Source organism: Sorex fumeus, unplaced genomic scaffold, assembly GCF_029834395.1.
Source record: "Sorex fumeus unplaced genomic scaffold, SorFum_2.1 ptg000036l, whole genome shotgun sequence".
Lineage (NCBI taxonomy): Eukaryota > Metazoa > Chordata > Mammalia > Eulipotyphla > Soricidae > Sorex > Sorex fumeus.
In genome coordinates this window covers 19982756-20010580 of record NW_026606093.1, presented here as the reverse complement: position 1 = coordinate 20010580, position 27825 = coordinate 19982756, and the positions used below count along the sequence as shown (strand labels likewise).

Genomic DNA, 27825 nt, shown 5'->3' with positions numbered 1-27825 from the left:
AGACAGGGTATAGATATCTGAGCAAAGCAAGGTTTGAAATCAGGAGTACACAGGCAGGAGAACTGGCACAGGATTAAGATGCTTGTCGAGCCGACCAGCTCAAAGCCCAGCACTGGGGTGCAGACTCCCCATAAGAACTAGAGAGGTGGACCTCCAGGGCAGCATGCTGAGCACGCAGCCACGGGGAACTAGAAGACCCCTCCTCGGTGCTCACCCGAGCACAGGGGACCCTGCAGTTTTAGAAGTGCATCAGAAGTGGAAGTCTAATCCCAAACCAGCACCAACACGGCCCCTCCTCACAGGTACAGCAGTGGTGGGGTGGGGGTAGTGGGGGAGGAGGGGCGTGCACTCCCGGGTAGCCAGTTATTTTCTCGTTTTCCAGCACTCTGGACTCACATCTCAACCTTCATTACCTGATTCTTATGAGTACAGCCTAGATATCCAAACACATTAGGCCAACAGTTGACTATCCTATTCGAATCAAAATACTCCCCAAACTCACCAAAATAACGGTGAACACAAGAATCTGAACAAGCCTAATGTAAAAACTACATTCCCTGAAGCTGCACTAGATGCCCAACATAAGTCACAGAAGAGTACCAAAGAGGAAGCTAGTACTCTTGAAGGGGGAAAGGAGACCCTCCGACATCTTTCTCTGGGCCTCCACCAACCGGTCACCCCTAAGTATTCTGCCCCTAAACCCTAGATTCTCCTCCTCTCTGCAGGATCTTGTGGCATTTTCCTGATGACTGACCCTGAAAAAGCTTGTTTCCCTGGGAGTGTCCCCAGCAGCCAGTGTCCCTGGGCCCTGTAGCGATGCAGCCTATACCTGCCCTGGTGGCTTCTTGTGCCACAGGTGGTGCAGTGTGTAGTGTGACGGCAGCAGGGGCCTCAAGGCCAGCCAGATCATGAATGGCATGTAAGCTACTACTATAGGGGCCAGTAAGATAGCGAGTCCGTCTTCTTCTCACTCACAGCTCCAGGTCATTCTTATTCATTCACCTTCCTCCTTTCTTCAGGAGGAAGTTCACAGATCTTTATTTCAGATCTCTAGGCATGGGGGCTGAAAGATAATGGTTGGACTTACCATCAGTGGGAAAAAAGAAAGGAATCCTGTTAAAGTGAAGTTAATTTTGAAATGAAATGAAGGAAAGTTACAGGACAGAATGATTGTAAAGAAAAGTGTAGAAGTTTGTGTGAGGTTGTGTTTTAAGGAAAGAAGCCATGATCAAACTGGATTGTTATCTAAAGATCTCCTTATGTCTTTAAATTATATCTGTAGAATTACTCTATTATCTTTTTGGCAATATCTATGGAAAGATACTAGAAAATGGTATTGACTCCTTGTTACAATGCTTTTAGATAATTGGCCAGGAAATCAAAGTTTTCAACATAAGACTAAATTAATTAAATATGACATTGTTGGTGACGCCTTCAGGGTCAGGGCAATGAGACCCATTGTAATTACTGGTTTTGGCATATCGAATACACAATGGATAGCTTGCAAGGCTCTGCCGTGTGGGTGGAATACACTCGGTAGCTTGCCAGGCTCTCCGAGAGGGATAGAGGCTTTTGGGGCGGCCTCTAATCGTCCTTGTAGGTGTTCCCATGGTTCAAACCATATTTGAACCCTATATTGTTAGAATGAACAGACGCCATTGGGCTACACTAGCACACGTCAGGGACTAATGGAGGCGTTACTGGCGCCCGCTCGAGCAAATCCACGATTAAGGAAAGTCAAGTGATCAAGTGATGACATTGTTAAACTGTATATTCTGTCTCTATAGATCTTAATGCTTCTTTTGACTAGGGCCCATAGCAAATGGGTAAATTGTATCAATAATAGGAGTGGAGAGCTTGTTTTTCTTTTCCTAACACTTTTAACGTATTTAATTCTCTGTGGCAATATCATTTTGCAAAGATCTAGTAAAATGGAATATCATGTTGAAAGATGACAGAACCCTGAACATTCGTCAAATTTACTTGACTTAAGCTTCAGTTGCTCTATAATTGGCTTTAAGTCCTAACACCCCAAAACATGGGTTCCAGTGAGGGCCTCAGGTGGATCCTGGGTAGGCTTTGTGACATCTTGGCTATGACATGGGAGAGTCCAAGAGCTCAAAAAGAACACTGGTATGAGGGCAATGTCTTAAAGAAACAGTCTTTAAGAAAGGGAATCATCAGTATGAAATGTCACAAGGGTGGCCTAAGTCATGCTTGATAATCTGGATGATAGAGGCTCAGCAAGGAAATCTGTATGAGTGGATACCAGAAGATAATCATCTCAGCATCTTCATCCTGAATTTAATGGCTGTTTCAGTTCCAGGCCCTTAAAAGGACCCTTTCTACTGAGGATGCAGTTAGCCTTTGACCTCCAAATATTACACTCATGCCCAAGACATAAGGTCATTTCAGTGTATCCTATGTGCACTGTGCTTGGAAGGGAACACTGCATCCTGGTGAGTAAGTCCAGATACAGATCAATTCTCAACCTACAAAGAAAGCCTTCCAGTATGGGAACAGGCTTCTCAACAGTTCTTTCCACGGAAAATACTTGGTCTCAGCTCTCTTGGGTCCCGCTCTACTCAGTCCTTCAGTAGACCTCTGCTTGTCAAAGCTGACAGCACCTGGCCTTCTAAGATGTTGTGAGGATTATCTCCTCTGGGCGTGAGTCCTTTGCACTACAGATGGTGATTAATATGGAACCACGGATGCAGGCAACGGAGGCATGGTATCGTGGACCTCTAGGCATTCCTCTTCCAAAGACTCCCTGACTGCCCCCTTGTGAGTGATGCCCCAAAGTCAGAGTCTCGACACCCCATTTCCTGACTGTAGTCAGGGCTTCATATCTCTGAAAGTGGGGAATGAAACAGGAGGCCTCAGTTTACCCTGGACAGCTGCTGGGAGCAGTCCCACTTTTGGGTGGCCCATCCTACACTTTTTACTCTGTGCAAATCCTGGAGTTTTTCTGATAAACAGAAGTTAACAATCATAAAATTCTGCCCCAGAGCTTAGGCTCACGGGGAGACTAAGATGACTGACAATACCTGAGGCAGAGGGCCACTAAGACTAACCAGCCCAGCCACCCTGTAGATCCCCTACAAAAAAGAGCCACAGTTAACTTGGTCCTATGCTAAGTTCCTCCCCACTTGGGGAGTTCCTTTTCTTTACTCTTCTGCTTTCCAACTCTGAGTCTGAGCATCTTTATTATTCAATATTTTCTTTCTTTAAAATACTGAAAACCCTGGGGATCATGAACGAACAAAGCCCTGCCACTGCCATCTGAATCAGTACTTAAGAGGTTGCTGTTCTGGAAAAAAAATTAAGTGAAACAAATTCAAAGAACAACAGAATATAGCTATTACTATATTCTACCAGTATTCTTCAGTAGTTACTTAACATGAAAGAGTAGCATTTCAAAATAAATGAAAGAAAAGCATTTCAAAATAAATCCTGGTTATATAAGTTATCAATTTCGGATAAAATTAAGATAAATCACTATCTGCATCCTATTAAAATATTAAGGTATATTATCTTTATAATTATCTTCTCCAAGGAAGAAATCATTTAAAATGACAGATTTGAATATTTTATAAAGTAAGGCCTTTGTATCCACCAAATATTATAAAGAACAATGTCAAAGATAGTCTAGCAAAAATACTCTGAAGGTTAGTATAGAAAAAAATACTCCTACTCACAATGAATGATAATAATTACAAAAAGCTCTTTATCATTTTAAATGGAAGTACTTTAAATTAAAATAGACAAGTGATATGACAGAACAATCACGGTAACTAAGAAAATAGAAGTAACTAACACTTGTAACTAACACATTATAAACAGAAGACTATTTTTCTTTTTCCAATAAGATGAAAAGAACACATTTCTGTATGAAGGAACAGAACCTGGGGGTGGTGGATGATGTTCATATGGATTTTTAGAATCCCTGGAAGGTTCTGAGCAGAAAAGGGACTTGATCTTACTTTTGTTTTAGTAACAAAATCAACATCAGACTGAATATAGTGCTGGAAATAGATCAGGGAAGGAGAAAGGAGAATTAGCAACACGAGTTAGTTAAAATGCTATGGAAATAGTCCAGGCAGCAGCCCATGGTGGCAGTCATGTGAAGGTTGTGGGAATTGGCTGAGGAAATCAACCATACTCTACTTATTCTTCATAAAGGTTAAAGCTCTAATGTGTGTGAGGGGGGTGACGGGAGGGGTGGATGGTGGGGGGGACAGTATGCAGGGGATGGGAGGGTGTTGGTGGGGGCAAAGGAGTGTGTGTGTGTGTGTGTGTGTGTGTATACACACAATCAGCATATTTCCTGATGGAATGAACACGGCATTGAGAGAAAATCGGGGGCATGAATAATACCAATATTTCTGGCATGAGCAATCAATATATCAAATTAATTGACAGCAACTGAGATGAAAAATTAGTGAAGGATTATAGAAAAGATAAGAAAGTTCCATTTTAGACATTACATTTCTTGCTCCTTGCAGAAAACCATTTAGTGGACACAATATACATGGAGAGTCTAGATTTGTATAAATGTTATCTGATTTTTTCCTATGATGAGTTTTTTGATAAGGAATATATCTACTATTGATGTAGTCAGGTAGGTAGGAAAGAATCCCATGGCAATGGAATGAATTCCTTGGAAAGTAATAAAACCAATAGCCTGAGGCTGCAAAAAGCCCACTTCACAGACACAGGAACTAAGGCTAGGAAGACTTCATCTGGTGCCAAAAGACCCAGAGAAGCCTGCAGCCTGCTCTGAGAGAAGCTCAGCAGGAACAAAGGCCAGAGAAGAAATTTCAAAGGGAATCACAGACCACTCCCAACTCTACCCCCTTGGCAGCCACCCCAGCAACAGACTCAGAAGCCCCTCTCGGGGCAGCTTGGGGAAAATCCTATCAAAGTCACTTGAACTGGCAGTGCACTGCGCATGTGCTGTCCAAGCCCTGGGCTGCTTGAGTCCACACGTCCTGGCCATGCGCACGTGGTACTGGAGCTCAGCCTTAGAGATGTGAACTGGCGCTCTCTCAGCCTCTCTGAAGTGCATTGCTTTCTCTTTATCCCTCCTTCCCCTTCCTTAGAAAAGCATCCAAATAAAATCTGTTTTTACGTCACTGCTCCTTTACTCCTGAAATTCTTTTCTGTGAAAAACACAAGAACCCAGAGAGCCTGGGTGAGGCCTGGGACTGGCGACTTACTTCATCAGCCCGGGGCCTTCCCAGCTGTCCTGGAATTGCAGAGAAGGACGGGGAAAGTCCAACTCTCTCCTCCTCTCACATAAGCAACTGCACGGGGTCCACTGACTTCATTATTTTCAGTACTAGATATTTGCTGCAAGTACAGAAGATACATAATTTACATAATTCATAATGTTACTTCCAATTGACTTTGGAATAACAATAAACGAAGAGTACTTTCAAAAAAACCTTCCAATGACAAGATTAAAAACAACTTCCTTTAGTAATGCATGAAAAAACTTGTCACTGTAAACATTTTTACACTGTCCTTAACTTTAGTTAAATTTTATCTCCACCCTGCAAATTACTTAATTGTAATTCCACTTCATTTATTGCAATCGTTTCAAGGATGTAATCCTTTCAAGGGTGACTAATAACTATAGAGATAGAGAGGAAGCACGGAGGTGGTGCTCAGGGGAACTGGAGGTGTCTCAGGCTCCACCTGGCCAAGCAGAGCAGTTCACTGAGGCTGAGGGTGCGGTGCTGCCTGGCCCCTGCCAGGCTGGGATCATGAGCATCACCCTAGCATGCTCTGGGGCCTCCAGGGGTACCATCTGTGAAACTCTGGGGGCAATGTGGGGTTGAGGAATTTTAAGAAAATCTGTACAAACAATAGGATTATCTCCTCTTTGTTTTATAAAGTCCAATTTTATTTTTAGATATTCATCTTGAAGTTAGAATAACAAAGAATCAATGAAAGGATAATAAAAGAAGAAAATATAACAACAAAAGAGATTAAGTTACATCTCTGAAGTTCTTGAACTAACTGAACTTATGTTCTAATTTCCTGAATCATTTTTCTATTCACTTATCCAATAGTTGTTCATAGAGGATATGTTAGTCCTGTATGCTGGGGATGAGGAATTAAAGAGGGGCTCAGAGATTAGTGGAACATAAGGTGCAGTTTTTTTTTTTACATTTATTTATTTAAATTTTATTGAATCACCGTGAGATAGTTACAAGGTTTCATATTTGGGTTACAATCACACAATGATCAAACACCCATCCTTCCACCACTGCATATTCCCCACCACCAATATCCCCGGTATACCTCCCCCTGCCTCCATGGCAGACAATATTCCCCATACTCTCTCTCTACTTTGGGGCATTATGGTTTGCAATACAGACACTGAGAGGTTATCATGTTTAGTCCTTTATCTACTTTCTGCACACAACTCCCATCCATAAAGTGCAGTTTAATAAATTCTACAACAGAAATATATAAGGAATTAATTGGGTAATTCAGCAACTTAAAAAAAAATCAAGTGAAAAGGCTGGGGATGTAATGCAATGATAAAACTCATGATTGCATTTGTGAGGCCTTAACTTCCAATCTCTGATGCTACAAAAGAAAGGAAGAGAGAGAGTGCATAAGAAAGAGGTGTTGAGAGGAAAATAGTATGGAAGGAAAAAGAAATTCAAGTGAAAATTTAAAAACTATGGAAAATATTAAAATTAATGCATATGGACATCAATGAAGAGAAATGGATGATTTAATGAGGAAAAAGATGATTAAAAATGTGGATAATCAAATACTTAAGCCAAATATTGTGCAAATATGGAATAGCATAAAATGTAAGTTAACTTTAGAATCTGGTCTTTTAATCTGCAAGCCGTTTGACAACTGTAAAATGGAAAACTGACCTCAAACAACTGTTTGTAAATGAAAGGCAGTTAAGTAAAAAAAATTACATGGAATGATAAATATACATTATATAACTTCTCACATGGGAATAGATAAACGCAAGATGGATTTTTTTTTTGTCTTTGAAGGTGATGATAATCACTGTATTTAAATTTCACAAAGCTGTGTGTTCCACAATTACAATTCAGTTTCTTTAATACCAACAGTGGAGAAATAATTGCAAGTACATTTGAAATTTCCAGGTGTCTCTTGAGGTAGTTTAAAAAGATTCTTTTTGACTTTACCTTTTGGATGCTAAAGCAATAACATCCTTACTTTTGTAAATTTGAAAATGAGCAATCCCCCTATGAAAAGACACACATATTCAAAAATGTCAGCAGCTTTATGTATAGGCTGAGAATCAGTGTCTGCATTTGGATTCTAATTTTGATAAATTTGGTAAATGATAGCAATAATAAATTTTGTATATTTACATATACATACGTATGTATGTTTTATACAAAAGCAGGTATTCCTCCTGAGCAAAACCCCAAGAATTCTGCAGGGTGTGCCCCAAATCTCAAACCCCCTTCAAAAGAAACACTGAATCAACTTTTAACATTTAAAACTCAGGAAATTTGGTGGAATTTCAATTTTTGATTTCAAAATACAAATCTTCAGCAGTACTGAAAAGGAGAGGTGTCTGCAACACGGAGCCCTCATTGACCAAGGCCAATCCTCTAACATGCAATGCAATGCCCTTTGGTAAGGACCCTTGTTCTTGAATTCATCAGACCAATCACAGCAAGTGCGAATGTAACAAAGAGACCTGAAAAATGTAAAATCATCACCATGGGTAACAGAGGTCAGCACCTTGGGAGCAGAGAATAGCTCCTGAAAAAAAAAAATCTCATTTCTGAAACTAAGATAATATCACTTTCTATCAAATGTTTCTGAATTCATGCATTTCTAGTCCTGGAACTAAGTACAAGTAAGACAAGGGCCACAGGCAGTTCTGTCCCCAGGGAGTTCCTTCCTTTCCTTGGTACATTTACACAATGGAGTTCTATGTAACTGTTAGAAAAGACAAAGTCATGAAATTTACATACAAGTGGTACTACATGGAAAGTATCATGTTAAGTGAATGAGTCAGAAAGACATAGAAAGATTGCATTCATCTGGGGAACATAAAGTAACAAAATAGGAGACTAACACCCAAGAATGGCCAAGATTAGTACCAGGAATTTTGCTCCATGGCTTGGAGGCCAGCCACACATGCTAGGGGAAAAGGGAGCTCAGATAGAGAAGGGAGCACCAAATAAAGGGTGTTGGGAGGATCCTCCCAGGATGGGAGAAGCAAGTTGAAAGTAGACTATAGACCAAATATAATTGCCACTCATTGACTCTTTTGCAAATCACAACACCCAAAAGGAGAGAGAGAACAAAAGGGAATGCCCTGCCACAGAGGCAGGGTGGGATGGGGAGGGTGGGGGGTGGGAGAGATACTGGGATCCATGGTGGTGGGAAATGGGCACTAGTGGAGAGATGGGTATTTGATCATTGTATAATTGAAACCCAAGCACAAAAATTAGTAAGTCTACAACTGTACCTCATGGTGTCTCACTAATAAAAATTAAAAAAAAAAAACAATGTCTAGGAAAACTGCGGAAGGCAATGAATGAGGGGCCAAGCACAGGTTCCAGTTTAGTTTTCTACTTGCTATCAATCCTCCTCATGTCCTTCCCTGAGGATAGGTTAGTCACCCTTCATGGGGGGTGCCCCAAACACCATTTACCACAGATGGAATTTTACACGTATCTTTGAATGTAATGATTCCATGCTATAAGTCCCACTAAATAATAAACATCATTCCTTATTCATATCCTCACCTATTCATTCCTATATTAAACTTATACTACAGGTCAGACAATTTTTTACACTCCAACAAATATCAATCAATAAGAGTGTCTCTGCTCAGAGCTGATACTCTCATGAAACTGACTTTCTGGTGGTAATTTTTGCAACAATCCTGCCCCCCCCCCCCCCACACCAATTACCACCCCCTGCCGCAACACACTCATCCAAAGTCAGAAGATGTGAAAAGAAATTTTTTAAAAAGTGTACTTTGTGTAACAAAGGGCTAGAGCTATAGCACAGTGGGTAGGGCGTTTGCCTTGCATGCGGCCAACATGGCTGACCCTGGTTTGATTCCTCCGCCCCTCGGAGAGCCCGGCAAGCTACTGAGAGTATCTTGCCTGCATGGTAAAGCCTGGCAAGCTGCCTGTTACGTATTCAATATGCCAAAAACAGTAACAACAAGTCTCACAGTGGAGACGTAACTGGGACCGCTTGAGCAAATCGATGAACAGGAGGACAGTGTAACAGAACAGGAGTCAAACATCCAAGAATAGTTAAGTACCAGGAGGTCTGTTCCACGGCTTGGACGCTGGCAGCACATACTAGGGGAAAAGGCAACTCAGACAGAGAAGGGAACACCAAGTAAAGGATGTTTGGAGGACTTGCTCGGGATGCGAGATGCGTGCTGAAAGTAGACTATAGACCGACTATAGACTATAGACCATGGCCACTCAATACCTCTATTGCAAACTATAATGCCCTAAAGGAGTCAGCAAAAGAGAATGCCCTGCCACAGAGACGGGGTTGGGTGGGGGGATAGGGTAGGGTGTGGGAGGGCTACTGGTATCATTAGTGGTAGACAATGGTGGAGCGATGGGTACTCGATCATTGTATGACTGAAACCCAAGCACGAAAGTTTGTAAGTCTTTCACTAATAATAATAATAATAATAATAATAAGTTTACTTTGTGACTTTCCCTTTAAAACACAGATTTGAATGAAGTTTGTGAATATCAATGGGAATATTACAAGGCATGAAACTGCCCAATTCTCAGAGTTCCTCATGGGCTAAAGATTGGGAAGCAGCCCCAGGACTGGAGTCAGAAAGGGCACCGGAGACAGAGCAGCCTGATTCTAAAAGCCACGTACATGGTAACGTTTATATTTATCTCATCTCTTTATTTCCCAAAAGCAGGGAACATCTTTTTACTACTATTTCCAACCCATAGATTCCAACTTCTCTAGTCCGCATAGTTCTCTGCCCCTACTTGACTCCACTTAATACACTCTCTTACTCTCATCTTTATGCTGTTAATCAGTTTTAGTATTTTGGCTCCTCATATATGCTTATGCTGATCTCCTAACACAGTTTATGACATTCAATAATGGTGTATTTATTTCTACATGTACCAAAATCACAGCACACTTTCAACACCCACTCACTTCACCACCAACAACCTACTCTCAAAGTGAATTCACTGTCTACCAAGATTTGCTCCTTCCTTTTTATTCCCCCACCTCACTGCATGGCATTCTATTCATCCACCAAACCTTGTCATAAATCTGCTGTTTTAGAAGTTTTCTTTACCTCTGTATAAAATCTAGTTAATTACCAAGTCCTTTCAACTCAGAATCTTTCCTAATGGTTTTTAAATTCCTTTTTGTTATCCAAAACGGTCTGACCTCACGTTTTCTCCACAGAATAGTTATAGCAATTTTTAAGAAAGCAGATCTCTTTCCTTCTTATCCTCATTCAATAAATAGTAAGCATCAATCACATAAGATCTTTTCTAAGAACTAAATATATCATGACTTTTCTCAACAACCTGACCTTGGAGAGGTCAACTCAACGGCCCACAATCATGAAGCTGATAAAAACTGGTATGTAGTTGGTCTAGTCACCGGGCTAATATTTGTCCACTGGCTTCTTGGAACAGCTCCCCCAAACAAGCCCAGATTTATGGGAATACAGAGTCTCTATTCTCAAAAAGCTTATAACCAATCATCCACGTGTTTAAGTACAAACGATGAAAAGTACTAGAAAACTGTATGGTGTTACATGAGAGCTGGCCAGGCTGAGGGGCAGGTGGCAGAACTGGGCTGACAGCCTGCGAAAGTCTCACACATGCCTGGTTTGATTTTCATAATATAATACAGCACGCTGCCAGGTACTGTGTTATTTGTTTAGTTTTTGCCACACCCTGCTGTGCTCAGTGCTTACTCCTGACTGTGCTCAGGGATCACAACTGGTGGGCTGGGGGTGGGGGGCATATGGGGGTGCTGGGAATCAAACCTGGGCTGGCTGTATGCAAGGCTGCACTATCATCTGTATTATCAGCTGTACTAGCTCTCTGGCCTCTAATCCTGTCTTCTTAGTTCATTTACTGCCCACCTCTTTCCCACTTTAACTCCATGAGTGAAACACTGCTTGGTAGGTAGCATTCAGGAGTGTCTGACGTACAGCAGGTGTGCAGTAAATGTTTATTGAAGCTGATAATCTAGGCTGACTTGATGATCTAAGATTCTGACAATGGAAAGGGCAGAGAAGAAACAGACCAAGCAGAATCTCGAAATTAAAGTTAGGAACTTTTTCTCTACTTTAGAGTAACAGCACATCATTAACTGTGTTAGAGCCTTACTAAAATCTACCCAGCTTTGTCAGTACCTATGGTATTCTAGGTACCTATACAGACTATGGGTTTAGTCTGGACGCAGTCCTTGAATTAAATAACTTGTTTAATCCCTCACGCTATTTCCCTACCTCATGCCTTATGCTTGGAATGACTGCAGTGTTTCCAAGTCCCTGAATTGTCTCCTGCTTTGTATAAAATTCCACATTTCTAGTCTTTATTCATGATGCTCTTTGTGCCTGGAATGTTCCTCTGGCATACATACCCAATACTACGATCACCTCTCATTACCTTTCCTGATCTCTTGACATCTTTGTATACCTAAGGCACTGCCTGTATTCCACAACAGTAAGAACCAACATATTTTATTGGACTGTTTTACTTATTCATATGTCTTAGTCTTAATCAGATCATGAGGTGCTTCAGAATTAAGAACCAATTGTTTTTTATCATTATAAAAAGTAATCAATAAGTATGAAGGATCCTTTATAAAAAGAATTTTCAAGAAAAGGCCACAACATAGTATTACTTCTATTATTAAGTTAGTGATATCTATTTATATTAAAAATTTTATTATAATTATAATGAACTTCTAAGTTCACAGTCTTGATATACAAACTTACTGCATACCTCCACCACCGAAGTGAGCATGACACTCCACCCCGGTCCTTATGTCACCTCTGTCTGATCCAATCTTTATTCCCCGCGACCCTATCCTTCCTCTGTTTTGCCAGTCTTGTAATCCAGGCCAAGGATTTGAATGACATCTTTCAAGTCCAGGAAAACTACATTATTTTCCAATCGGCAGGTTAATGTCAAGAGAATTTAAACAGCCCTCCACCCCCATTCCTCAAAAATTTTAACTTGAACTAAGCAGAATAAACAAAATTTTGTGCAAGTAAGAACAAGTTCAATCACATTTCAAACGTATTAAAGCAGTCTTTAAAGTCTAAGATTCACTAGTACTTATAAAAAGTGTCATTTTTTTTATATAAATTGACTTTAGTCAAAGGTATTTGAAATGACTAACTGATGATTAACTCACAAATTAATTTTTCTTATGATAAAACATACTATATTTTTAATCGGGAACTGTTCACAGCTCTAGGTTCAAGGTCAAGTGTACATTTATTTAAAGAAAGTCATTCAGTCATTCACTCAGAGCAAATGAAAATGTGGGGCTTGGAATGGAGCTTAGTGTCTCACACACCTGAGATTCTGGTTATGATTCTCAACACCCTGGCAGCAGAAGGGGAAGCCAGTGAAGATCTGGGAGGGAACCAAGGTTTAGAAAATACTATTATCATTTACTAATATTCTGATTTACAAACCCCTGAATATTTTAATAATAAAAGAATCTGGTATTATAAATCGTATAAAATATCTTAAGCTGATATTATAGGCAATCTCATTATTTTAAGTCAGGAGCTATAATGTCAGCAATTTTATAGAAAGGATCACCTATGTCGCTAGTTCTTTAAGAAAATGATACACAGCACTTTTTAATCCTTCACTGATTGTGACAGTAACATAAATGACATTTTTTTTCAATCCTCAACAATATTTTTCAGAGCAATACCAGAAAAATTATCACTTTACTCTGACATAAAATTAAAATATTAGGATATGACACCGGACTATTATTTCAGAGAATTTCCTTCTAAGCCCAGCAGGCAAATATTTTCTAAAGTTAAGGGAATTCAGTAGGAATAAAAGCTAAAGCTGTACATTACCTTAATATTTAAGGGTACACAGTATATTCTAAGGTACAAGGATCCTTTATAAGTATACAAGGATGCTTAGATTGCAAATATACATAAATCTTATTAGCTACCAAATTTTCTCTTTTGTTTCATCCTATCTCTACATTCCATCATTCAAAGCCTTTAGAGTTTCTTTGTTCCCCCTGTGATCATTGCTTCCGGAAGAAATCTGGCACAGGATCTGAAGGAAATGCCAGAATGAAATTTTCCTTAAGATTAATCACACAGGTAAGTAATTTCCTCTTCTTGCCAAACAATATTTTCTAAAAACTCTCAGGAAAAATCAATAAGACAGGACTGGGTGGTCATGAAAATGTGAACTTTCAAATTTGCCTTAATCACTAACATTAAAACTTAAAAGGTAAAACAGGAGCTGTGTTAAAGTCAGTAGAACTAATAACAAAGAATTCCCAAAACTTGATCTGAGTTTAAAAAGCAGATATACAACAAATATGCTCTACTCTTCATTCCCTACTTCAACATCTCAATTTCTTCAAGTGTCTGGGAGTACAGTATAAAATTAATTCAGAAAACGAATTTAACTTTAAAGTACAGATATCACGGCCTCATCCCCCCCCACCTTCATATCCCTTTACATGCAGTCTGTTACTAAGGCAAAGCAACGAGTATAAGAAAAGGGGGGGAGGTCTAGGGGCAAACCAGAGTCAATTTTTACACCAATTCAGTCATCAGTCAACCAAGTAAACTTAACACAGAAAACAGGAAGGGGTGAGTGTGGTTCAGAAGGAAGGACAAACAGGTTAATGGTATTCAGAACAAACTATCAAGATAGCCCAAACATAACTGTGGATTAAAAAAGAAAAAAGGTAATTTGGAAATGAGAAATGGCCAGGAGACATCAAGGAAGGAAACAGGTCATTAAGGCAGCTCAAACAGGTTTAATCAAGTACTTTTACCTTGCCCATGCATATTAAGCAAAAATATTACCCCCAAAATTCTGTACTAGATTTCTATTTTCATTATTTGTTATGTCTAAATCTGCTTTTTCAATTTATAAACATTTCCCACCAATATTTCTTCTATTTACCAGAGCTAACTACATAATCCCTAGAAAATGGTAAAATCTAATTACTGATAAAAACCTAAAACAACCAAACCTGTCATTATATTTCAAATATGAAGAATCAACATCATATTTATAGGTATATTTGAAATAAGTATAGAGGTACACTCATCTACTATATCTGCATTTAGAAGCAGAACTTGAATTTTTTACTCTCTCCCCTTCCCACTCATTATTAAGACCCAATCTTTAAATAACCGAAGGATAATCAGATTCTGGAAGTGAGGAGACTATGGGCCAAAACCAGACAAAATTCTTATCAATAATAATTACAGCCAACATTAATTGAGACTTGTAGAGGGCATACATCCTTTTCAAACTCATCTTTCCAACCCCATTAGACAGCTAATTGTCATAACCAACTATGGAAATCTTACCTCCAGCAAAGCTGAAAGAATTTCATCAGCATTACTCCGGATTGGGGGGGGGGCGGGGGGGCGGAGGGTATTAATGGAAATGTCTCCTACTCTGACATGGTCACTGGACTAGGACATTTTAACTACTAGATAAAAGCAGTAAATTAGAATTCTATGGCCCACAAATTCTGCTTCCAATTTGACCACTTTTAATGTATGTGATCAAAAACATCATTGTTTCATTTTACTATCCTATACACTGGAACACCACCACCTCAGAAAGCTGCCGGAAGAGGCAAATAACACAATGACAGGTTAACATGGAATATAAATTATAAAATACTACCTACAAATCTAAATTCAAATTTTACCAGCTCTGCATTTGCTGGCAAAACTTCACTTAGCGTTACTTTGTTGATGAATATCAATGTCAAACGCATTCCATGCAGATAGTTTATTCTGAAGAGTGGAATCAAATATAACTCACAAACTATTTGGGGTCATAAAATACAGGAACACAGACTGCATTTAAAATGCATTTTAAAATAAATGTGCTCAAAAAGAAAAACATAATCATTTGACATTGTTCACCAATGCCCATCATTTTCTTTATATAAAAAACATATTCAGCCAAAGACACTTTCCCACAAAGAACTCAAAGAATCTTTATGCTAACCTGATCTAGATCAGTAGCTAATATGAATCATCTGAATAAGCCACAAGTTTTGAACTGCAGAGACTACTGACTGGAATGTAAGTGGCTCACCAGTTTAAGTATCAGTCAAGCAAATCATAATATTCAGAAGAAAAGTATATTTCTCATATTTATTTTTTGAATGTACAATTGACATCAAGGAAATTCACTAGTATCAGTCTTTGTCTGTTACAATAAAACAGCAAAAACAAAACTTTTGTTTAACATGGAAGATGAAAGTTAATTTCTATTGCTCAAGGCACAGTACATAGTCAAAACAAACAAAAAAATTAGAGAAAGAGAAAATGGAAAGATACATTAGATATTAATCTCATATTTGCTTGAAAAAAGATGTTAGAAAACAGTTTATTTTTAAAATGCAAAAGGCTGTGAACTGTCTTTTGGCCCACCCACTTTAAATTCAGAGTCTTGATTCAAAGCTCTTCCTTTTTACTTTACTTCAGCCATGAAAAGTCTCTAAAGTATTGTCAGTAACAAACAAAAAAACATGTCTCTTCTTGACTCTCTTTTACTCAAAACTCTTGATCTCTTTCATATCCTTTCATAAAAACCTTCAACATTTACAGATACACTAGATCTCAAAGATAACATACCCTTATCAGCTTTACAGTTCTAATTATAACCTGCCTCTCAGATGTGAAACTACTAATGTTTTGTGCCTTTCTTGTAATTTTCTCCAAAATAAACTTTGTGAGAACATCAATGGATCTTCTTAGAACTAAGTCTAAGTTATAAATTCATTCATCATTTTTTTGATCTTTTAAGAGAGCCATTTTTTTGAAATCCCACAAACCCAAACTTAAACAAATGAGCTAATATGCGTAATATGCTTAGAACATTACTTGGCATATAGCAAATGTGAAATGATTATCAGCTACAATTATTTGTATTATTACCACTTAGTGCTATTTTTTCCCCACTCTCCTCCCACACATATTCCACTGTTTCAAACATTCCCCTGGGAATTTCGCCCTACTGACCTGGAATGTGCTGTGAGAAAAGGTGATGAATGTACACAATAAATGATCACAATCTACCTGTGTTAAGGTGTCAGTATTAAGAGCACAAATGCATATTAAACAGTCTTAAAGTGATACAATGAAAGCACTGTCAGAGATTAGAAGAAGGAACACAGGGTTTTTCTAAACAAAAAAGTCCAATTGGGTTGTACTATGAGGAGACGGACTGGCACAAACTATCACCTCCAGAGCTGTGGGAGTGAGTGACAGCTGCAGTGATCAGAGAAGCAGCTGTCAGGAATGCTGTTCAACTTAGAGGCTCAACACAAAAATAGTTGTAAAATAAAACAAATAGAAATAAAACTTCTCGGACAATTTAGCAAGAGGAGAACAATAGTAGAGGAAGATATTGCTTAAGGACTTATTCATCTGGCTGTGTATTTGAGCATGTGATACCAAGGTTTAGCATGGCAACAGAAGCTAATGACTGAGAGGGAGGGCTTGTCCCAGGAATCTGTGGCGTGATCACGAAATGTCTGCTGTTTTGAACGGTACACCTGTGATAGAGCAGCCCAACTCCAATGCTAAAACTATGATAAAAGATACTTTTACAACATCACATTTATTGCAAAAGATTGAAGGCTTGGCAGGCTAACAAAAGAGTCCAAAAACAGTTTCTTGTGAACACTGGAAAACATGAGAGTAAAAAGGGCCACTATTGGTAATTAGGCCAGGAACACAAGCACAGACTAGAACATATAGTCCCCCTTGCTATCAATGGGTAGTCATACAAGAATAAATGTGAACCAGAGATTGCCAGAGGCAGGAATTATAACCAAGTTCTTGGGTAAATATCTTAAAAGCGAAATCAAAAATAGAAATTATGAAAGCAGATACACTACACTAGTGCTCTCAACCAGAGGCAATTTTGGCCCCAGAGGCGCATTTGGCAGTGTCTACAGACATTTAGTTGTCCAAACTAGGAGGGATACTAACAAGTATCCCCTGGGAAGAACCAGAGATGCTGGAAAACATCCAACAAGTGCAAGCAGGCCGTCATTAACACTACAGTCCAACCCAAATTGCTCGAAGTACTAATGCTGAGAAATCTGAATTAAATATTAAAAGTCTGACTGCATAAATATATGAATCATCTGAACAAGAACTGAAACCTTACATGACAAGAGTTAACAACCTGATCTGTATAAACCAAGACCTTTTTTTTAAGTAACTTTTTTTATTGAATCACCTGAGATTCATGATTGGATTCATGATTGGATTTCAGTGATACAGTATTCCAACACCCATCTCTCTACCAGTGCACATTTCCCAGCATTAGTGTCTCTTGCCCCCGCGCCCGACTGTTCCTCACTGGGGCCTCTTGGAGGGGAGCGGGTTGAGCTTTCCTCCCCGCCCCGACCAGGGCTCCGGCAGCCGAAGACCTCCAGGACCAGCCACCACCATGCTGAGACCACTCTCTGCACATATGAAGGTACTGGCAGAGGGACAAATCCACGCGGGTTCCGGGGCCGAGATCTCCAAGCCTACTCGGATTGGAGTCGAGCATCCTCCACCCAGATCCTCCAAATTCCAGTAGGCGGGGGTCACACCCACCACCTGGCCCCCTGGCGCCGTGTAATCCCATCAATGGCCAAGACTCAGAGACAATAAAATCCAGCTCTCGGAACATCGTATCAGGACATCTTTTTATGACATCTTATTATCTCATCCCTACTTTGGACAAACTTGCAGGCTATCGAATGTAGCCTGCCCACAGGGCAGAGTCTGGCAAACTCCCCGTGGCGTACCAAATATGCCAAATACCAGTAACAATGATGGGTCTCATTCTCCTAAAGAGCCTTGAATATAATCTCAGGGCTAGGATGAAAGAGACGTTACTGGGGCCTGCTCGAGGCAATCGACGAATAACAGGATGATGAATGAATGAATGAAAAGTGTCCCCAGGTTCCCTCCCCACCCCCACCCCCTGTCTGCTTCTATGGCAGGTACTTTCTAATACCTCCTTCTTACACAAAGGTTAGCATTCAGTGGCAATATAGGCAACTATTACAAATGGCAAATTAGAAGTTTAGAAGTAAAGTTCACCAAAACCAAAACAAACAAAAAAACCAAAAAAACAGTGATTCTGTGTCTGTCCCTGGAATATAAAGTAACATAATAGGAGACTAACACCTAAGCATAGTAGAGATAAGGGCCAAGAGGATTGCTCCATGGCTTGGAAATCGGCCTCACATGCTGGGGGGAAAGGGCAGCTCAGATAGAGAAGGGACCACTAAGTAAATGATGGTTGGAGGGTTCGCTTGGGATGGGAAATGTGTGCTGAAAAAGCAGACTATGGACAAACACGATGGCTGTTTAGTGTCTGTATTACTGATTCTGTGCTCTGGGGACCATATCTGGTGTCAGGGATTGAGCCAGGGTCAATAGCACGCAAAACAAGCATCTTAAATCTTGTACTATTTCTTTGGCTCCTAAAAGTTGCTCTTAAAAAGAATAATTTAATGGCAAAATAAAATTCTTTACAAGAAGAAATATGTTATGTTACCTACCTCCCAGTTATAAGGAAAAGAACAATTTATGTTTTATTAACTCCATAGCACTTGTATGAGTTTTAAATTATTTTGTTTAGATAATAATTTCAAAGTTAAACCAGTTTAACTGGTTTTTCAATTACACACACACACACACACATATATTCATGTGTTTTGGGTGGTAAATAACAGTACGCAAAGTAACTAAGGGAAGTAACAATATGACCAAAACTTTAAGGATCAAGAAAAAATGGGGGGAACAGCTGAAGCAAAGGAAGTATACAACTGAAAGTATCATAGGAGGAGGGTGGCGGGTTAAGAACAGCTGTTTTTTTTTTCCCACATAAAATTTTAAATTCAATAGTCTTTTTTAAAAAATTGAATCATAGTGTGATACACAGTTACAAAGTTGTTCATGATTGGATCAGTCACATCATTTTCCAACACCCTCCCCTTGAATACTCTGGAGGTGGTGGTGTGCAGCAATTTTGTCTATAAATGCCATAAGCTTGAACACTATCGTAACCCTATTACCTGAACTATAATATTATTTTAAAAAATTGAGTAATGCTAAAAATGGTTACACTACTAAATTAATATTATCTGTTGTGTATAATGAAGAGACTTCTTTGTATATCCTATGTTGATATTACTCTACCTTATGGATCAATAACAGAAAATAAAGTTCCCATTCTCTGGGCCTTTTTCTCAAAGGACAGATTTCTTTTTTTTTTTTTTATTTGGCCAATATAATACTTTATTTTTTTATTTTTTATTTATTTATTTTTCTTTTTTTATTAGTGAAACACCATGAGGTACAGTTATAGGCTTACAAATTTTGTGCTTGGGTTTCAGTTATACAATGATCAAGTGCCCATCCCTCCACCAGTGCCTGTCATCCATCACCACGGGTCCCAGCATCCCCCCCCCACCCCTCATCCCCCCCACCCCCGTCCCATCCTGCCTCTGTGGCAGGGTATTCCCCCTTGTTCTCTCTCTCTTCTTTTGGGTACTGTGTTTTGCAAGAGCGGCTTTGAGTGGCAATCATGTTTGGTCTATCAACTACTTTTAGCATGCTTCTCCCACCCTGGGAGGGTCCTCACAACACCCTTCATTTGGTACTCTCTTCTCTATCTGAGCTTCCTTTTCACCTAGAGCGTGTGGCTGGCCTTCCATTCATGGAGCATCAGACCAGAATCCATAATGTTTATTGAAGACAAAGTCGGCAAAACTCTCCATGATATTGAAGCTAAGGGTATCTTCAAAGATGTCACGCCACTGGCCGAGCAAGTGAAAACAGAGATAGACAAATGGGACTATCTTAAACTAAGAAGCTTCTGCACCTCAAAAGAAACATTGACCAAAATACAAAGACAGCCTACAGAATGGGAAAGGATATTCACCAAGTACACATCCGACAAGGGGTTGATATCAAGGATATACAAGGTACTGGTTAAACTCCACAAGAAGAAATCACCCAACCCCATCAAAAAATGGGGTGAGGAAATGAACAGAAACTTTCGCAAAGAAGAAATTCGAATGGCAAAAAGGCACATGAGAAAATGCTCTACATCACTAATCATCAGAGAGATGCAGATCAAAACCACAATGAGATATCATTTCACACCACAGAGACTGGCCCACATCCACAAGAACAAAAGCAACCGGTGCTGGCACGGATGTGGCGAGAAAGGGACCCTCCTTCACTGCTGGTGGGAATGCCGGCTGGTCCAACCATTTTGGAAAACAGTATGGACGACTCTCAAAAAATTAGAATTTGATCTGCCATTTGACCCAGCTATAGCACTCCTGGGAATATATCCCAGAGAGGCAAAAAGGTATAGTCGAAGTGACATCTGCAATTGTTTTGTTCATTGCAGCACTCTTTACAATAGCCAGAATCTGGAAAAAACCTGAGTGCCCAAGAACAGATGACTGGTTAAAGAAACTTTGGTACATTTACACAATGGAGTACTATGTAGCTGTTAGAAAAGATGAAGTTATGAAATTTACATACAAGTGGTACTACATGGAAAGTATCATGTTAAGCGAAATGAGTCAGAAAGAGCGGGATAGACACAGAAAGATTGCATTCATCTGGGGAACATATAGCATCAAAGGACAGATTTCTGGCTGTGCTTCTGATCTACCTGAAAAGAAGGGATCCTAATCAACCAGTTCCCTCAGGCAGTTGCCATTCTGCACTCTAGCTGCCTCATACCCAGTTCCCTGAGAAGCCGTCTGCCTGCCTCCTCTAGGCGTAAACTTGTAGCATACTTTCATACTTTTAGAATGATTTTATTTTTAGCACAGCGGGTAGGGCGTTCGCCTTACAAGCGGCCAACATGGCCGACCCGAGTTCGATTCCTCCACCCCTCTCGGAGAGCCCGGCAAGCTACCGAGAGTATTAGATATGCCAGACACAGTAACAACAAAGTCTCCAATGGAGACGTTACTGGGCCCGCTCGAGCAAATCGATGATCAACGGGAGGGCCTTTACCTTTACCTTTTTATCCAAATTATGCCCTGGAGCGATAGCACAATGGGTAGGGCATTTGCCTTGCATGCGGCCAACCTTCGCCGACCCAAATTCAATTCCTCCGCCCCTCTCAGAGAGCCCGGCAAGCTATTGAGAGTATCTTGCCCTCACGGCAAAGCCTGACAAGCTACCCATGACGTGTTCAATATGCCAATCACAGTAACAATAAGTCTCACAATGGAGACGTTACTGGGCCCGCTCGAGCAAATCGATGAACAACGGAAGGACAGTGCTATCCAAATTACATTTTAATACAAGATTTTTTTAAAGTTCAGAGTTAAAATAGAGACAACCAGTTTTCTCACGTAGTTTAATTGTTCATTGTTCATCTACGTATCTTTCCAGAAAACCATTCACCTTCCCCCCCCCCCCCCGCATATAAACAATAAGGCATGCATAGTCAATTTTAACATTACTTAGATTGAGCAGGTTTTTATATTTTTAGAAGAAAATTTTAAAAAGTGTGCAGTAAGGTGCAAAAATAGTGTTAACAATCATCTGTACTCTTTACAAAGAGATCCGTACACCCTTGTCATTTGTATCAGTGATGTCATTTATAGCAAAAGGATCAAGCTTTGCACTTGTTGTTCTGCCCCTCTAATTTCCTTCTAGGAAATTATTGGCCGGTAAATGTATGAAGATTATAGATTTGTTCCTTTGTGTGATGTTGCTTAATTTAGGTCCGCTTGGCCTTGGCTGATAATTAAACTCACGTTACTTAATTTGGGTAGGACTATCACAGGAACAATACTATTCTCTTTGTTTCTTTGTAGGTGACACATGATATCAATTTGTTTCATTACTGGTTAATATTTTCAACTGTAATTTATCAAAATGGTATTTGATACCCTCTTCCACCTACGCAGTCATTTCTTTTTTTTCTGTAGAAGTTATTTTGTGGGGAGTCACTTTGAGAGCATGCAACTGTCATGTACTGCATTCCCATGTATCACTAGTATGAGCATCTGGTTATATTTCTAGTGTAAATTATTATTATTCTGACAGTTGCTAAAAGGTATTTTCATTCTGTCATTCATTGTTCATAATTAGTTGATATTCATCAGGGATATCTATCTTCTCTTCCCGTTTATCCATTTTCTTGACGTAAGGTTGGCCTTGGGACAGCAATGTTGTCATCTATGAGACATAGTCTGTTGCTAGAAGATTTTATTTTTATATGGCATTATCTGTGGTCACGCAGGATGCGGTGCGCCATCTCCATGACCAAGTCCCATAACCATGCCACCGGACTCTGTCAGGCTGTTTTCATTCAGGGCATCTCAGAGTAGGGCGAGTAAGAGCCCTCCCCACCCCAAGGGACCCAGCCACGGCAGCCGACCTCCACTACCCAACCGCTGCCACGCTCCAGGTCACTTTTCAGACTGCGCAGTTGCGTAGGTCACATCATAAGACACTTATGACACATCATAAGACAGTTACTATACATTTTTCATAATTACCACACCATATTTGATGAGGTTCAGACAGTAGGCAACAAATCATAGAGAGAGCCTGGCAAGTTACCGAGAGTATCCCGTCCACACGGGCAGAGCCAGGCAAGCTCCCATGGTGTATTCAATATGCCAAAAACAGTAACGATAACAGGTCTCATTCCCCTCACCCTGAAAGAGCCTCCAATTGTTGGGAAAGACGAGTAAGGAGAGGCTGCTAAAAATCTCAGGGCTGGGAGGAATAGAGACGTTACTGGTGCCCATTCGATTAAACTGACGAACACAGGATGACAATGATACAGTAATACAGTGAGTTATGCTGGTAGGAGAAATCCCTTTTAAACTAATCCTATATACCTCACACTCTTGTTATAGGCAAGGTACTGCAGTATTGCAAGTTATATTATTTATAAAACCAATAATTTTTTTTTAAAAGAAACAAACAAAATAAGGGAAGATACAATATTCAGTGAAAACAAACCCTGAGCACCTGCAGAACTTAGTATGCTCAATGGTGGTGGGGAAGGGTAGACAAGAAGGCCCAGGGAATGGGGTGGAAGGAGGGATCTTGTCTCTCTGAAGGTGGGGATAGTACAGTAACACTGTATACCTGACACATTCATTCAATACAGTGATAAATCTTAATCCTCAAGAAATAATAATTGTAAAAATATAAACTAAACTGGGCCCAAGCGATAGGACAAGGTTAAGTTAAGCAACAGGTAAGGTGCTTGCCTTGCACGCAATCTGGATAGAACAATCTGGATTCTATCCCTAGCACCATATATGGTCCCCTGAGTACCTCCAGAGTGTTCCCTGAGCAAAGATCCAGAATTAAGCTCTGAGCATAGCTGGGTGTTGCCCAACCCTCTCCATCATGCCCAAATAACATGATATAAAGACAAAACTAAAAAAAAAATTCATGTATGTGGAAAACAAATCCACATATACCTTACTAGCAATAATATCTATTATGACAAATTTCAAAATGACTGCAGTGAAATTTTCTGGTGACTTTTAGCTTCCATTTCTTAATTAATTCTAACTGAATTTATTCAGCTTTTCACTTTTAGTCATTTGTTCCTCAAGATCTGATCAGTCAAAACCATCTATAATATTTTATCTCTCAGCTGCTAAATCAAAAACATTTTATGGATTGCTTTCATCCTGTACAGGCACATGGCCATTAAAGTCAGTCATGGTTTCAAGCAAAGCATGGATATATTTTACCAAATCTGCAATTCATTTTTACAGTTGAATATTGGAGGTTTTTTCATATGTACATATCTCTTTGTACACTAGTGTCTACTTCAAACAGAAGCTGACTTTCATTTGCTCTCCTTAGGACAAACCTAAGAATTGTTTCCAAATCTCTATTTTTTTCCTACTTTCACACAGAGATCACAGAAGTACAGCACAAAGAAGTACTGAGAAGTAAACTAATAATAGTTAGAAGTATTAAACAACATATGAAATGCTATTTGAATTATTTTTTAAATAGGAAAAAACGTTTCTCCTTTGAAAATCTATTAGAAACTAAATTTTATATGTATCAATGACATATATACATTTTTTAAACTGAAAACCAGCTTCTTGAAAAAAGGTCAGAATTTTCCTTTTTGCTAAGGACTATTTTTTCAATTCTCTCTGTTCGAAGATCAGTTTAACCCTGATGCAAAGTTATCTGCTTTCCTCTTATATTAATAAAAATCACCTCACTTTTTCTTTAATTTTGAGACTAACTAAAAATGATAGAACTAAAACAATTCTAACATCATTTATATCCTATCACAATAACAATGTGATATAACCTAAGATTTTCTTTCTTCCCCCTCCCCTTTTTTTTTAAGTATTAGGATGCTTTCAAATGAAATCACAGCCTAAGATAGAATGAATAGAATGGAACAATCTACTTAATATAAAATAAAGAAATTTTTCACATGTCCAACAAGCTCTGATTATGGCCCACCGTCAGCCGCAATAGTGGGGAGCACTATTAGGGGATGATCCTGAGGGTGAAAGTGTTCCAAAGGAAGGAAGGAGAACTGTCCAATGAGAGGCAGCACAGGGTACAAAGCCAGCCTAATAAATATTAATGGGAAAAGCAGCCATTGCAACCTGCCACTGCCAGAAAGAACCCCGTCATCTGTGGCTTTCCTAAGTAGTTTTACAATCTCAGAACTCAACTTTCTCCCTATACAGAATAGATGTTTCCCACACTGTGAAATATCAAGAAGCCATCTAAACACAGTCCTTTCAAGTTTTCTAAAACCCTATGTTCAGTTTTTATGAATTTCTGCCTAAAAAACTATTCCTTTTTTCCACCCCACTCCACCTCACCTTACAGATATTTTCTAGGGACCAGAGAGATAGTACAGGGGTTAAAGCTCTTTCCTTAAATATAGCTGACCAGATTCAACCCCCAATCCTACAACTAGTTCCCAGAGCACCCCCGGGAGTGATTCCTGAGCACCGCATCTAGAGTAAGCCCTAAGCACAGTTGGGTGTGCAAAACCCCTCCAAAAAAGCTAAGACTAAAAGATTTGACTAATCTTTCTGGCTACAAAGTTTGCTTATTTTCCCAAGATGAATTCTATACCCATTTTATTTTGGGAAAGAAGAAGATAGTAGAGAAATCCCAACACAAAGGTATGCTGTATTATTTTTTTTAACATTTGGGGGATTACGAACCATTTTGATGTTTATGAATTTGTTATTTTTCCAAATGCTTTCATTTTGAATCTTTTACTTAAGTCTATATATTTAAATAGGAGACAATGGGAGACAACAGTTAATAATTCAAGGACAAGTACATTTTTTTCAATTTAAAAAGGGAGTTTGAAAACTAGAATGTTTCTCAAAAGGGAATGCCCTGCCACAGAGGCAGGGTGGAATGGGGAAGATGGGGGGTAGGAGGGATACTGGGATCAGGGTGGTGGAAAATGGGCACTGGTGGAGTGATGGGTACTCGATCATTGAATAACTGAAACCCAAGCACAAAAATTTGTAAGCCTACAACTGTACCTCATGGTGTTTCACTAATAAAAATTTTTAAAAAATATATAAAAAAAAACTAGAATGTTTCTTATTTAATCAGAATTAGAAGCTAAACCTCTAATTAATTCTAGCTGAACTAGATTTATAACTAAAGGTAACACTTTCTTTTCAAAAAGTATATCCAACACAGTCCCACATATATCCTCTTGCATATACTGCTTTTTATTCAAATTTTATTATTCTCTTGGCCAAAAAATAGCAGAAGATAGCAAAAGAAAGGAGCAAAATGGAAGAGATGACCTAATGGATTATAGGAGGGAACAATTATTTTGTAAAGTGGATCTGACTCTTACAACAGACCATTTTGATAATAAAAACTGAAAACAAAACAAACCTTATGTGAACTAGATTGAACCCTCCTCAAAGAGCTGATAATACACTATAAAAACACAAAACTATAGGCATTATAAAATTAAATTCCCTTATTTCGCAGACTACAAACTTCAATTTCTACTTAACCACGCTGTTTTCCTGCTGGTAACCTGAATTCCTGTTCTAAAACTGTGCCAACTCCTCTTGGGTGTTCTAGTGATGAAAATGACTTTCCTTAAGTTTTAGCCAAAACATTTTCACTATAGTATCTAATGAAAAAAATCATAATGTTAGGGTATACCACCTTGACCAGGCAGAGGAAAAAAACTTTATAATTTTTTTAGGTTTAAACTAATAAAGGAGAGACACATCAAAAATAAATGTTAATTACTTTTTATGTATTATGATTTCATCTGTAAGTTTGAACTGAGTAATTCTGAAAGGGGCAGGGCAGTTGAGCCACCCCACCATAACCAGCAGTGCTCAGGGCTCAGGGTTAGCTTGGTTTGGGTTCCTCTTAACAGTGCCGGGGGGAAAGAGGGATTGAATGCTGTGCTGGGACTGGATGGAGCTGGCAGTATGCAAGACAGGTATCTTAGCCCATGTATTATCTCTCTAGCTTCCAAAATGATTAATTTTTTTAATTAAAAATGGAATATGTCTGTTTAAAATGTGTTACCTAGTGGTAGTTTAAAAACTCAAAAGGATCAAACCAAAGGGAAAAAAGTACATAATAATAAAACCTCAGGGAAGTGTACTTGAATGGGTAAAAGTATTTTCTTTGCTAGCACTAAAACATTCTATAACTCAAGGAATCCTTATCATTTGGAATGGATACTCTATTGTTCTCTGACTTATACAAATCTGAAAACTATTCACCTCAAAAGAAAGGTCTGTTATATAGTGAGCAAACAGACTTCTGTTGCTGATAGCTCTGTGTATAGTTTTATAAGTATGTCTCCTTATATACATATAATATAAAAAGTTTTTTAAAATGTCACAATCAAGGGAAAGTAGCAATGCCATGATCAAGGTACAATACGGTGACAAACTGACCTGATTAATGGAGTTGGCAGCACATGATGCAAGGCCCGTCCCAACAACAGTGATCAGAAAACAGGGCCAGTCAAAAGGTCCTGAGGCCAATGCAAATCCAGCTGAAGTGGTACTGACAACGAGAGCTGCAATACAGAAACAGAGGCATCTTATTAACAACACAGATTTCAGGCCGCAAAATCTATTTTAAAAAATTGATCACACAATTAAAATTCTTTCTTTATTTATTTGGTTTTGGGACCACACCCAGCAGTCCTCAGAGCTTAGTCCTGGCTCTGTGCTCAAAGATCACACCTGGCAGGTTCAGGGTACTGTATGGGGTGCTAGGGATTGAACCCAAGATGGCTACAAGACAAATACCCTACCACTCTACTACTGCTTTGCCCCTCCTCAAATTTTTAAATACCATTTTTCTCAATGCTTCTGGAAACATCTCTGTGTAAAAATTATGTTCATTATAAAAAATATACTAATTTTTCTTTAACTCAATTATACTCAGGGCTGGAGCGATAGCACAGTGGGTAGGGCGTCTGCCTTACACGCGGCCAATCTGGCAGACCCGAGTTTGATTCCTCCACATTCTATTTCTCTGCCCCTCTCGGAGAGCTTGGC

At 39.2% G+C, this 27825-nt stretch overlaps 1 protein-coding gene across 2 annotated transcripts in view; it reads right to left on the bottom strand.

Moving 5' to 3' along the window:
• LOC130027223 (protoheme IX farnesyltransferase, mitochondrial) overlaps nt 1-27825 on the bottom strand; it is a 128214-nt gene that overhangs the window by 62865 nt on the left and 37524 nt on the right. For both annotated transcript variants that reach the window (XM_056117896.1, XM_056117895.1), the window contains exon 4: nt 27214-27338. In XM_056117896.1, the coding sequence (XP_055973871.1) occupies nt 27214-27338 (125 nt within the window). The remainder of the gene's footprint in view (nt 1-27213; nt 27339-27825) is intronic.